Genomic DNA, 13,859 nt, shown 5'->3' with positions numbered 1-13,859 from the left:
AAAGCGGGGGGGGGAACAGCTATAAAGAAACTAAACAATCGATGTTGTTGATGCCACCACAAATGCTTAACTGCCTATAACATCTTTCTTCATCAAGTCCCCCAAAATACTCAAATTGAAACACTTTACTTGGTCACAGAAGGTATCTTTATCTATGGCAAAACAAATATAGATACAGAAATGCTGAGAAAAAAGCTAATAAATTTGACTTAGTACCTTTTTCAGAAAATATTGTTACACTGAATTCAAGGAATTACTGTTGTCAATCAAATTCAGCTCGCAGTCTGGAGTTGAGAACATCTATTTTGGTTTTTAGCTATAGAAACCTACAAATGTTGCTCCTGTTGCCAAAAAGTCTGATATTCATATATTAAATATGTGAGTTTTGAAATTGAAAATGTATGACTTGACAAGGCTCAGGACACAAAGTATTTGCACATACAGTAGAAACCTTGTGTTAGTGATACACATTTATGTTCTTAAGTGGCAACACAGTGACCTGAATACTGGCAGCCCAAAAACAATCAACATGGAACGAATCTCAGACATGGTTGTTTAAATGGATACCATTATCAAAGACAGTCTAGTGAGATATAATTTTCAAATCCGCCTAGGGAAAATGAGCAACACACAAGTCAATCCAGCATTTTGTATAAAAACATGTCAACTGCCAAATGTCAAGATGCCATCCATTCCTTTTCAAACTCAATTTAAAATAAAATGGAAAGAGTACACAGTTTATTTTTCTTGACACTCCATTTGAATTATTCTGTCATCTTCAAAAATAAGCCTAGCTTTGTTTAACACTCAAACAAAAATATGAACATCACCCATACACAAAACCAATTATTTCAGTTTAGGATCATGAAGTAAAAAACACAAAACAGACAAAAAACAGAGGATGACTCCAACAAGTGCAACATGGAATGAACGCAGACAGCCTAAAGAGAACAAATGGTAACAGTAAGTATATGTCAGTTCAGACATCACCATACGTGACACATGAACTATCATTTTTATTAATTTCTATCATCCCCAGTATTGCTAAATTTCAGTTGCTGTAATCAAATAGTAGCAAATGAAGAACCATCTCCTTCAGAACTTTCTCCTCTCCATCAGATGCTGCTGCTACATCTGAAATACAATGCTTGACAACAGTGCCTTTGATTTTCAGGAATATAATAAGAGATTCAAATTAGCTCAAATAGAAGAGGCATCCTATAGCATTCCAGTACTCCAGCACGAGCTTTCCTTCTAACGTGCTTAAGTTGAATTCCGTTCTTTCTGAAGCATCTTCTTCCTGTAGTCCTGGTGTCTCTCTAAGATCTAGATAGCCTCAATCACCATTTTCTTAACTTCACAAACCAACAGCAATTGTGGGCTTCAGGTACAGCTCCAACACATCATCAGTGAACCTCAAAAAGAAACTTAAGCTTCTCAACTACATTGTCTAAAACCAAAAGCAGAGTTAATATCAGAATTGCTATGTCCATTTTCCATGCTGCAGTGAGGACAAGAAAGCCAGTAAGCTTCTACAAAACAGCTGAAATCACATTTAGAAACATGCACTTCACATCTTCCAGACAGAAGGGAACCATGCCTCTTTGCCTGTTCTGTAGTAAATGACAGGGAGGTATTAGTCACGATCTGTGGCCAAGAAATTGTGGAGAACAAGTATCAGAATCAAGAAGGCTAATGAGGCTGCACCAAGCTCCAGGATGCTACTTAGAATCAGCAGTCTGGGAAAAGATACAGCCCTTAAGTTTGGCCTAGAGGCACTCCCCAGCTGCCTTCTTACATCTTATTGATGATATTGGGGGGGGGGGGGGAGAAGAATTAAAAAAACCCAACAATCCCTCTCTCCATTAACATCATTGTGTTCCTTCCCCGATCTCAAGTCTGCAATGGAAGGCAATATTTGGAAGGCGAAGGTAATCTGAATAAAGACTGATTCCAGTTCACATGCAGCTGCTGAAGTCTAACCAGCTGCCTTCTTACATCTTATTGATGATATTGGGGGGGGGGGGGGAGAAGAATTAAAAAAACCCAACAATCCCTCTCTCCATTAACATCATTGTGTTCCTTCCCCGATCTCAAGTCTGCAATGGAAGGCAATATTTGGAAGGCGAAGGTAATCTGAATAAAGACTGATTCCAGTTCACATGCAGCTGCTGAAGTCTAACAACAAAAGTGTATATTTTGTAATTCACTTCGCAGCCTGATCAAATTACATCTGTATCTCTTGCTGCAAATAGTCTTCACATAGCTTCTTTTCCCTCTAAAAATTAGACAGGTGAGGGTCATTCTCTTCATTGCTGAATTACAATTTCACCATTTAATAGGCTCAGCAGATTACCATCCAACACTGGAAAATGACGGTCACAAGCATTCAAGAAAGTCAAAATTCTTCAGATCTTTTTCTTAGCCTGATGTTTGACTTTTCTTGTCCATTTTGTAGTATCTGTGAACTGCTTAACACCCTTCAGAAGGTACCACACACTTCACCACCACTCACTTAGAAGCTGGAGGAAAAGCATGTGGATTTTACACCTTCCCAGTTTCAGGATCATCTCAAGAGTAAAATACCCCTCGCTAGTGTTGTGGTTGCCAGCATACCACATGGCTGCCAACATACCATAATTTTATTATACTTTTCTTGGGTAAAGATAACATCTAGGAAGCCCACAATATAATCCTAAAAAGCCTTAACATTGCTGTAACATTTGCTTAGCACTGTATCTAGCATTGCCAGCAGCTGACCACGAAAGGGATTTTGCCACCATTCTTGAAATATGACAAGATACACAGACCTGTGAGGGCAGGTTGGCCAGTGAGGTCATTAGAAAACAGGGCCGCCTATTTCTGGAATCATGGGAGAGGAAAACTGCATTTAGACATCCATGATACAACTGTCAACACTGATGCTATACCACTGAGGATAACCTATCCCCAGCCAGGTTGTACTTGTTTGATTCCCACCACATCAGCCCACAGGACAGAGCTTTAAGAGCTCTCTACTACCCTTCTTGTGATCGCTTTGCAAAGGTGGAAGACGGGAATGTCAGCTCAACAGTAGCAAGACGCAAAGGCATCCTTTTACATCCTTTGTTGCAAAAAATGCCAGGCTAGTTCTCATCATACCCCATGCATAAACCATTCAAGATAATCCAGGGTTCTTCACAGCAGAAGCTCTCGGAGGACCCAAAATAACTAGTATCAGAGTTAAGATCAGTATTTGGAATCTCAATCCCTACAGCATTACAGTTATGTTTGAAAAATTCAGGGCCAGAACCTCAAGAGCATGAGGTATGATGCTTCCATTCGGATCAATTTCTTCATCATCTGCTCCGATGCCTACGTTAACGCCATTGGTCTCAGGACTACAATTGCTGAAGACTCTCAACATCATCAGTAGAGAGAACGTTAAGTTCTGCTGTGTTGATCCTTGACTTTCTTCCATCTGACCTCAGGATAATATTGTATATAAATGAAAGATCGCAAGCTAGAAGTACCTTGCTTGGCCCTCTTATGTGGCTAGTGAACCTGGGTCTACAGTGACTCAAAGAAATACAGACTCAAACATAGCAAATGTAGTCTTAGTTAAGTGTTTCTGGACTTCTAGCTCCTCTACTACCAGAAAACAGCTATTTTCTATGGAGGAGTAAAATCAACTCCATCTGCTCTCTACAAGGATTAGCTCATTACAAAACAGGCATGGTCTGAAGTCTGAAGGCTCAGCATCTTCTGCAAGAGGCATACAATGACATGCAGCCTCTTGCTCTGCTGTTGGAGATTCAGGATTCATCTTTTGCCTCCTCCACCTCTTCTAGTTTGCAACATGAATGTGTGAAAACAAAAACATCTTTATCGGCTCGCTGAAACTACTTTTAAAGCCTCTAAGAAAAAAAAATGGGTTAGATGCCACAGATTCTCTCTCATTGCCACAAGTGGCAAGAGGGAAACTGACAGTTTCACACAAATTTCCTTTCATACTCTCACATTTGTACATACACACCTGTACACCTTCCTGCATTTGAAAAAAAAAAAAAAATAACCAATATCAGATCCCAGCTGTATTGGGGATATGCAGTATTACATCCAGCAGGAAATTATCAACTCAGTATGATTAAGTGTAATACACAACCAGGTGCAACAATACCTACACTGCCCGCTTACCTTCCTGAAGGCTAGGATGTATTACTTGCTTATGCCTCAAGGTCTTCAGCTCTTCCATCAATTCCTTTTCCAGTACTTGTATTCTTGCTTGACAATCTACTCAAAAAATAAACAAGAGAGAACATATGAAAGACATTTACTATGCAAAAAATTTACTTAAATGATTAATTTTCCAGTGTGTCTTTACAAATTCCCTTATTGCAGGGAATAGCCACTTACAAAAAATACAAAAATGTACCTGGATCATTTGTAGTCAACAAGGGAGCCTGAAGATTCTGCGACTCTTCTCCTCCAGCTCTATCAACAGTGTGAATGTCAAGAGCTTCCTACATACATAAAGAGCCTTGAATAAGTATAAGATACCTTAAAACACTAAGTTAAGATGCAAACTAGGCCACATCAAAATACCACTGAAATATTCAAAACATGAGCTTGTTTAATAAACAAGTATGCGTTCTTTTATACAGAACTCTAGATGCCACTATTTCTCCCCAGGTTGCTAAGTAGTAAGAAAATGTTACGATTAACATAGGCACAAGACAACAACAGATTTGGAAAGAGGCCATAAATCTCAAAGCTTAGTTTAAAAGAAAATATACCTTCAGCTTATAAGTACAAAGGGCTTAAAAATGAGACATTAGAAAAGGTTTTGAATTTTACTCAAAACAGTTAGGTCTTACCTTTGATGCAAAGGACACAAAGAGGACTCCATCAACATCTTCAAGGTCCGGCTTAACATCTGGAAGGATACTCCCAGGCCCCAGAGAGGTGTTCTTGCTTGTTATTACAGCTTTCCCTATACCTTTAGGTGGTCGACCAGCCTTGGAAATTTTCAGTTTCCGTGGCCTTCCTCTTTTAGTTGTAACTGATGATATGGTGTTTTGATTGCTACCAGAGCCTTTCAGGGACATAGGATTCTTCAGTATGCCAGGCCTTTTTCTTCCACAGATCTCTTTAGCTGAAAAGTGACAACTTACTGAGCCTCTGAGATTAAAATTAGGCGATTTAGACAGAGCCCACTGGGCCTCTCTGATTGAAGAGTATTTCTGTGACATTTTACTCCCAGGAGATTGTTTTTTCATAACTAACTCCTCAGTTACAGTGGCTGTGCCTGAGCAAGAGCCTTTGTGATTTTCAAAACACACAGGCAAGGAATCCAGTATTGCACTCAAAGGGGATTTATCCTTCTTGCAAGACGAAAGCATGGTCTGCGGCAGCTCAGATATCTTCACTGTGCTCTTTGTGACTGCACAAGGTTCTAAATAGACCACAGGCATCTTCCCACTATCCAGTTTTAACATTTTTGCTTTGGCAACACCTGAAGGACTGGTTAGCACACGCTTCCTAGACCTCAATTCTCCATCAATTCCATCTGTTTCACTGCGTCTTATCAGGTGTTTTTGTAGGATGGGATCATCATCATCAGTGTTGGAATACTCATCAGTTTCTTCATCTGTGTCTTCCTGTTTCACTCTTATTCCTTGTGTGCAAATACTTGACTCGTAGTCATAGTCATCTACTGGTTCCTCTTTAATGACTACATTAAAGTGTCCATTTGGGTCCAATGGGGATGCCACACGGGAACTGCTTTCATAACTGCTAGCCATGGGACTGGGGTGGGAGGGAGGGGACAAAACCAAAACACAACACAAGATCTTTATCAAATCTCTTCCTTTACCAAAATTCCATCACCTCCCATAATCCTTGGTTACATATTACAAAAAACTTCCAAAACGCTCTGAGACATGAGTCTGCTAAATAAGCTGTCGTTTACAAGCTTACATTTTTAGAAGTAAGCACTCAAAAAAAAAAAAAGCCATCATTAAAAACAATCCAACTTCTTATCTGAAGGCAGCAGCACAATTTCCTTCCCTAGTAATATCAGGGTGACATTTGCACTTTTTCCTATTAGAGACTCAGCATGAACTCATGCTAAGCTATCATGTTTTAAATGCTCAGAAGCGGCCTTAGTTTGCTGTGTATCTCATTGTCACCTTACTAAAGCCATTGTGCTTGCAAATAAGAAGCCAAGTGAGTGCTTAATGCACTTCAACTTACCTGTTTTAACTGAAACTTTAGTTAATTCATCCTGATGCCACATACAGACAATTCCTAAATTCAACTGTTGTTCTAACGCTTACAGAATATTAATATCCTACTGACTTATGCTCCACCGTCCACTAAGTCTAAGTATTAACCTAACCAGAATTTGACACATCATGCATTGGATACTGAAGACTAATGGTGCAGCCAGTTACACTCCAATGATGGGCTTCTTTGAGGGACAGACACATAAGCCAAAAAATTGCACTCAGCAGTCTCGTTAAGCACATCAGAAGCTGCTACTCGTCATAAGAGGAAACAGCTAAGATATGAAACCAGAAACTCATATCCACAATGAACCTCAGAAAATAATAGTCAGAACTTATTTACTAAACTTATAAATATAAAAGGAATACTATCTGATAAGATACTATAATTTTAATTCTGTTAAATTATTATTCAAATTCTGTACCTTATGTTTTATTAAAATGTTATTAATATTAACAATATTTGTTAATGTTAGTTAATGCTAACATAATTTTAAATATAACAATTTTAATAACAATATATTATATATAAAGGGAATATTGCTTTCTGTATCGTGCATATATGTGTATGTGTGTGTATTTTATTATTATCCACCGCCTCCCCTCTTTAAAGAGTGACTATGCTCAGTTGAACCCCCTGCTGGAACTGAGGGAGAAGATGATGTGGAGGAAGAGGCTGCTTCCGCCTCATGTATACTGAGGACATACTTAAGGGAGAAAAGCTGGGACACACAAGAGTCACAACGTGGAGTTGGGAGTCTCAACCTCATGAAGAAAGACTGCAGTGTTAAAACAGGGAGCAGACAGTCAAGACACAGTTTTACATATTTACATATAAAATTCCTCAGAAGGAGACAGAGCCTATCCAGAAAATCTGCTGCAATTCAGAAGGACACTAAGTAACCACAATTAAGCTTGAAGAAAAAACCTGCCTTGTGACGGTAGCAGGCAGCAGTAGAGTGGCATACCAGTCCTGTTTTGTCTACTGTCTTCTCTGGCCAATGAGTTTCCTAGTAGAAAGTTTCTAGCTTTCATTTAATTAAGGATGTCAAATGTAAGATTAAAAAGCCTTTCTTCTTCAGTGAGTTTACTGTGAAAGAAATTCTAAGACAATCTACTTACAGGTTATGGGCAACTCAAAATTCTGTCACATTACCGCTAGAGGTTGATTCAGTACAGCAGATCCACAATTAAAGTGAATGCTATTAAGAAGATCTGAGCGATCTGCTCCTCTATCTTAAAATTCTCAAAACTAAAGAGACAAAAAAAACCTAATAAATTTGCTGGCCAGGAATAAATTTCTCATCTGAGTTCTACTGTTACTGTTTCCAGTTGGAAGCCCAGTAAAGCCTGGACTTCTCTAGCCATTTTTCCTTCATCTGTTGCAAGATGTATACTCAAGCTAAGGATTACCTTTCTATTAGGCATCTGGACAGTATCCAAAACTAAGAAGCCCTGCTGTAAAAATGAAATTTCTAGACACAAGTGTTATTTTACTCTGCATATTGCAACCATGAGCCAGATGGTGACAAGAGCGAGGTATCACCCATCTGTGTGTGTGTATGTATGAGAAGATCAAGTACTTGGACAAAGTGCTGAGCAGCATTTCTCTAGACTTTTAAATTCAGATGCCATTATCAACTTTTCAAACAACAAGAAAAGTTGCTTTTTAGCACTGAAGTAATTTCATTTGGCCCTTACTTTGTGAAGTTATGTGCAACATAAGCAGTCACAGAAACTTCTCTTCCTATATTCTATGGGAAGACGAATCATGCAAGTTTGTCCTCTCAAAATCCTCGGCTTAATCTGAGATCAGGTAAAAATGGTGAAATAATGTCTTAACTAGCTCTTTCTTTGCCCAATATGGAACAATGCTCATATTTAAGCAAACTTCTTTATACCCCAAGTAATATATTTGGTACCCTCACAATAAAACAATAAAAGCAGATAAATCGTTTTCTTGCATTTTGCCAAATTAAAAACCATTTAGCTGCTCATTTATTGAAAGTACTGAGATATACGGATTTTTTTTAAGTAGATCATTTTAAAACACACCATGGGAAAAAAAGATTTCTTTTGGAATTAATCTAGCAGCCTGTGGATGAGGTTTGAAGGATGACCGCTTGCCTTCCTCTTCCAAAAGGAAGGCAAGGAGGAAAGAAAAGTAAACTGTTAGACTAAACACAACACAATTAGAAAAACAAGACTATTGGAGCATTAAAAGTCCCACGGTATTTGTATTTTTGAAGCAGGAAATTCAAAAGACCTTGGAAGGGAGAAAGGGTACATTAGCCTGTCAGACTTAAGAACCAGTGAAGTTTGCTTATGGTTCCCTCCATGCCCCCGACATCTGAGTGGTTCCAGGCATAAGCATTCCTACAGAAGCGTCCACAACTCAAATTAACCATTTTTCTTTACAATACACCTGATGAAACTAAACATACTACCAGGCCACAGAAGAAAAAAAAAAATCGTACCACCTTGTATAAAGAAAACGGTCCTTTATTTCCAAAGTGTGCTAATAACTCAAGATTAAAATTATTCTCAGGTACACGCAACCTTTTACATAGTTCCATTTTCAAAAATGTCAGAAAAATTGAGCACTGGGGGGAAATATCACTCACTACAGCACTAGGAACTCCACTTCCTTTGGAGAGCATTATCTGAGAGGCTGCAGTTCCCAACTTCTGACTCTCACCCAAATCTAAACTCAGCAGAAATCACTACCCTGCGTAACAGCGAGATAGTGCCTATCGACTACTAGTAATAGCTTGCCTATGAAAAAAAAAAAAATTGCCCAGTCTTCATTAATATGTAAATATTAATGTGCCTAGTTTGATAAAGAAAAATGCCACTCACTCAACACTGTCCTTGAAAGGCTGACATATTTATGAACAGATCTCAACTGCACGGCATGAAAACATTGTCAACAGATCTGAAGGAAAAAGGAGAACTAATGTTCTGAAAAACTCCAACACTTTAAAGACAGTTCTGCCATTTCTTGGATGAGATCAGTTTTTCTCTTTCCAAGTACAGAACCTGACTTTTTCACGTAGATTACAAAAAACATAAAACAAAAAGCTGGACAATGCTTGAGGGTAGTTCTAGGACTGTGGTAACACTTATTCATGAAATGATAGATGCTTCCTAGCCCAGAATAGAGAAAAACCCTTCACAGCCTTTCCCTGTCTGTGCAGCTTTTGGCACATTTCAGAGATAAATTGTCTTGGAGGTGAAACCAGGGAAGGCATCTAAGATGCTTTGGACCAAAAGAAATTAAGTCTGCCAATTTGCATCATCTGTTCTTAAGGAAGGTCCTTGAGTCCTTAAAACAATGGGTTTTATTCCTTGGGAAAGAAGGGAACAAAAAAGCCCCAAGCTGTCCAATTCAAACAGTTCTCCAAATAATTTGCTTCAATGACCCCTTCAGGCAAACAAAATGATCAAAATTTTAACTTTAACTGCAGCTGACCCCAAGAAGAAAAAAATGTCACTTTAAAGACAAAATCAACCTTTCAGTAATTATTTTCAGAGTTTTACTGTTTTACTTCCAACATGCAAAGTTATCTAAACACTTCTCCATGCTGTATTCTTAGGAACTGAAGAAAGCCCATTCCCTCTGAAATCAGAGTACCTTCAGTCTTCAAGATGTGTTTCTCTAGAACGTACAACAACATTTTTGGAGAATATAAGAAGTCTAGAAGACATTCTTCTTCCTAATACTGACACAGGAAAATACTGAAAAAGAAAGATTAGACACTCTAGATCCCAAAGCAATTCCAGTATTCTTAACAATTATTACAACTAAACTCAATAAAGCCTCAAAGAATGGAGAACTTTGTAATTTGAAGTTTTTCAGTTACTCAAAAGGCAAGGAGAAGCCTTCTGCAAGGAAAAAAAAAAAAACCAATCGAGTAAACCTCTGTCCTCTCCAAAACACACGTAAGTAGGATAGTAATACAGCCTTTGAAACAAACTGTATAATTATGTCATAAATATAACTTTTTTTCTTCTAGGAACTGACCTCTAATTACACCATTAACATCCTCCTGATATCCTGAAGTTAAATAATTTATTGGTGTACTGATCTATGTAAGGCTCCTTTTGTCACTAAATCTTTGGCAGATTAAGTATGGTATTCACAGACAGACGTGAAGAAACACGGCAGGAGAGAAACATTGGTTTGTTTTTTTTAAATCACTTCTTTAGGTTCGAAGTATTTCTAACATCTCTTCACACAGATTAACTATTCACTAAATCTGCTCTGTTCTATTGCTTAGATTTTGGAAACTACGTGAAAGTGCAGTAAAATAATAGGTTTCACCAGGCTCGCTTTACCAACACGAACGCTTACTGGTTAGCAGGTTCCATACTATGGGTAGGCTCTCAATATACACTAGATTGCTTTACCACTGTTTGTGTGATACGAATAGAATGGTTCAAAAAGTCAATACTGGATAAGTACATAGACGTAAAATTACCACAGAGTAAAGTAAGTTCTGAACAGCGTTAACAGTTATTCTGAAGTACTTTCCTAGGTGCAGATTCTCTTACCTCACAGCAAACATGAGGCAACTGACTACCAACAGGCAGGCTACCTCATACTACTTTGTGGAATAAAAGAATTCTCATAAGCAGTTATTGACAAAACAGTGGCGTGCTGCCAGTTACAACTGCCTCGTAGCAATCCCTATACATACCCAACCTAAATACCCATACACACCACACACCCTCACCCATCCGCTAATGGAAATTGAAGACACAGAGACAGCATGTCGCTGTGGTAAGCAACCCTAAAAAGAAAGGCAATGTTTTGATGACTGCAATGTGCTTTGTTTAAAACTCTGAAAAACTAAATTTAGTCTTCCAAAACGTTAAGAGAAATCCCTCGACACTTCTTTACAAAGGCAGTTAAAGCAACATAGGAAAAAATACTGAATTCTTACACTCCTCAGACACATTAGAAAGTCCAGACTGATACATGACTGTTTAAGCAAAGAAAAGCTTTTAATAATACTAAGTGTTCTGCCATTTCAGTTCAGGCAAACTTTAGCTGTAACTCTGTACACTGAGCATCCTATTATTTAATGTTTTACCAAATACCCCACTCAACCAGTATTTGTGCTAAAAATAGAAAGTTAACCCACCTTTCAGAGACTTCTTGTTTTAGCTTTGGCATATCAGCCGAAGACAGGTCAGTGTCCAGGAAACCCAGGAAGTCCCTTTCTGCATTAAAGGACTCTTTTTCCAGATCAATGTCTGATGGGTTTTGACCAATGAATGAAGAATCTAAACTTCTCTGATGCAAATCTAATGCATCAACTTCAGCAGGGCGACCACGAATGCCAGCAGCGCTAAAAACATCACCTCCTTCCAATTCTAAGTTACTGTTTTGTTTCACATCACGCTGAGGTCGACTATTCAACCCATCATCTCTGAATCCTTTAGCAAAAGGATTGTAATCTATTTTCAGCTGGGTAATCTGGATGTTCTGGTAGGCTGTAACTGCGAAGAACTCTGTCTGTGGAAAGGTAAATGTATGGACGTCGGGGCCATTGAGCTGGATGACTTCTGTGGCTTTGTCTGCAGGCACCAAGTGAAGTCGTGGCAGATAACGGTGCATAGAATGCAAGATTATATGACCCTCCTGGTCCAGGGTATTGTTAGTAAGTTTGAGTTTGTAGAAGGATACCGGCTGGTGCATCCAGTACTGGCCAGTAGAAGGGGATTCTGGATGAATAAACACTCGCCCGAGAACATGCGGTTCTGCCTTCCCACTGGGCTCCCACCAACGGCCATTCCATTTGTATCGGTGATTGTCCACAGGAGATATGTCCATGACTAGGATGTACTTCTGACTGGCATCCAGACCTGTAATCCAGTATCGGCAGTACGGGAACATGCGCCTCCCCTGCTTCGTCAGAATCATCTCTGTGTTGCGATGGTAGAATTCATTCCACATACTGTTGTTATCTAGGGTGACGGTTATGCCCCCTGAGACACAGTCAGCTGGGAGGCAGGTCTTGACTTTAGATTTTATTGGAGTTGATACGCTGCTGGCGAGAGCACAAGCATCACGGTTTGCTACTAGGATTCCTTGGTCAGCTTTACCGTTTCCCTGCTGTTGTTTCAAGATGACAAAAAAAGCAGGTGCTGCACCAGACACAGTCCCACCATCTCGGCTACCCAAGACAATCTGCTGTTTCTCCATGATGAGCGCTCTTACAAGCTCTCAAATCAAATGCAAATTCTACACAGTTCTGATAATCTTCTATGCGTGTTCACCATTCTGGAAAAAAGGAAAACCCAGTTAAAATTATTCAAATACAGTCTAAGAAAGTAATTAAGTCTCACGAGAAATTCTTTTTGTAACAGTTCTCCACATTATAAACGTAAAAGATAATCAGTACTATAAAATCAAGCACAATTAGGATATATCAAATAAGATTGCCTGTGTGTATATAATTTAGGCCTTATAGACATGGGGGCTGTGACACTTTTAAACTGCATTTTCATGTAATGCTTTGCCACAACAGGACTCCTTGCTTTGTTTGATATTTCAGTGTTCCTTGTTCTGATATTGCCTCAGCTCTTCAGATCATTTGCTTAAGAAACAGCATTTGACAAGACGTGCAGAAGTTTTCAGGAGAGCAAATAGCACATCTGTGACACAAAGGCAGAAGTCATTTGCTCTTGCCAGAAAGAGTGAGTTCCTAGAGGTCCAAAACTTCTCAAAAATGAAAAGGAGGAAAGAAAGAAAAAAGAAAAAAAAACCCAAACATTAAAAATGTTTTCCCTAAATTGCTTCACTGAAAAAGACTAAGTTTGTGTGGTTGGGATTCCTTTGCTGCCCCCCGCCCCAACACCAAGAACTTCTAAACATCTGTCCAAGACAGAGACAAAGAATAGAAGGGGAAAAGACAGTTCAAACGGATAAGCTTTGGGGAAAAATAGACAAACTAACCCCCCAAAAGGCCATTCAGCTAAGACTAAATGGATGAATATGAAGCACCAGGCAACCTTAGCTACCTCTATCTTCTAAATTATCTAAATAATTTAAATTGAATGAGAAAACATTTGTACTGTTATTACCAGCCTAATCACTGTTTAGGGAACTAAAAAAAAAAAAGTTACCTTTATCTGCATATACGCAATTCCACTTTTGTGTGTCTACCTCACAGGTTAAGTATTATGTCAACACTAACAAAAGATCATAAACAACTTCATTTTTCAAACAGTCTTTACATTTCTCAATGTGAAAATTTAAAGTAAGCACTTCTGATAACTCACAAGAATGCCATTCCCACATTCAGACGTTTGTCTTTTGATCCTTATTATATATGGAATACAACACTGACAAAAAATGATTGATACTTGTACCAAATGCCTAGTTGGTGGGAACCAGAGACGGGTGAATCACCATCGCTAGGAGTGAGCTGCTTGAAAATAATCATATTTCTTTCCAGAGAATTAACTCAAATCCACAAGTTTTAAGTGAACTGGGTATTCAGTAACACATGTATATTTTGTTAGGACTAGGGTACTGCAGGAGGAAACACTCCTCTGTGCAAACCAGCTGCCACATGCATGTGG

The 13,859-nt window shown here is 38.7% G+C and overlaps 1 protein-coding gene across 1 annotated transcript in view; it reads right to left on the bottom strand.

Moving 5' to 3' along the window:
* The window catches only part of MGA (MGA, MAX dimerization protein), a 49,023-nt gene extending 36,471 nt beyond the window's left edge, over nucleotides 1-12,552 (bottom strand). Inside the window, exons 1-4 of the mRNA XM_009277551.2 lie at nucleotides 11,414-12,552; nucleotides 4,857-5,787; nucleotides 4,415-4,502; nucleotides 4,177-4,272 (exon numbers count right to left, since the gene is read on the bottom strand). Coding sequence (XP_009275826.1) covers nucleotides 4,177-4,272; nucleotides 4,415-4,502; nucleotides 4,857-5,787; nucleotides 11,414-12,477 — 2,179 coding nt within the window. The 5' untranslated portion in view covers nucleotides 12,478-12,552. The remainder of the gene's footprint in view (nucleotides 1-4,176; nucleotides 4,273-4,414; nucleotides 4,503-4,856; nucleotides 5,788-11,413) is intronic.
* Nucleotides 12,553-13,859: the final 1,307 nt, after the last annotated feature.

This window comes from Aptenodytes forsteri, unplaced genomic scaffold (genome assembly GCF_000699145.1).
Source record: "Aptenodytes forsteri isolate BGI_AS27 unplaced genomic scaffold, ASM69914v1 Scaffold146, whole genome shotgun sequence".
Taxonomy (NCBI): domain Eukaryota; kingdom Metazoa; phylum Chordata; class Aves; order Sphenisciformes; family Spheniscidae; genus Aptenodytes; species Aptenodytes forsteri.
The sequence above is the reverse complement of the archived record's forward strand: the minus strand, read 5'-3'. Positions and strand labels throughout refer to the sequence as shown.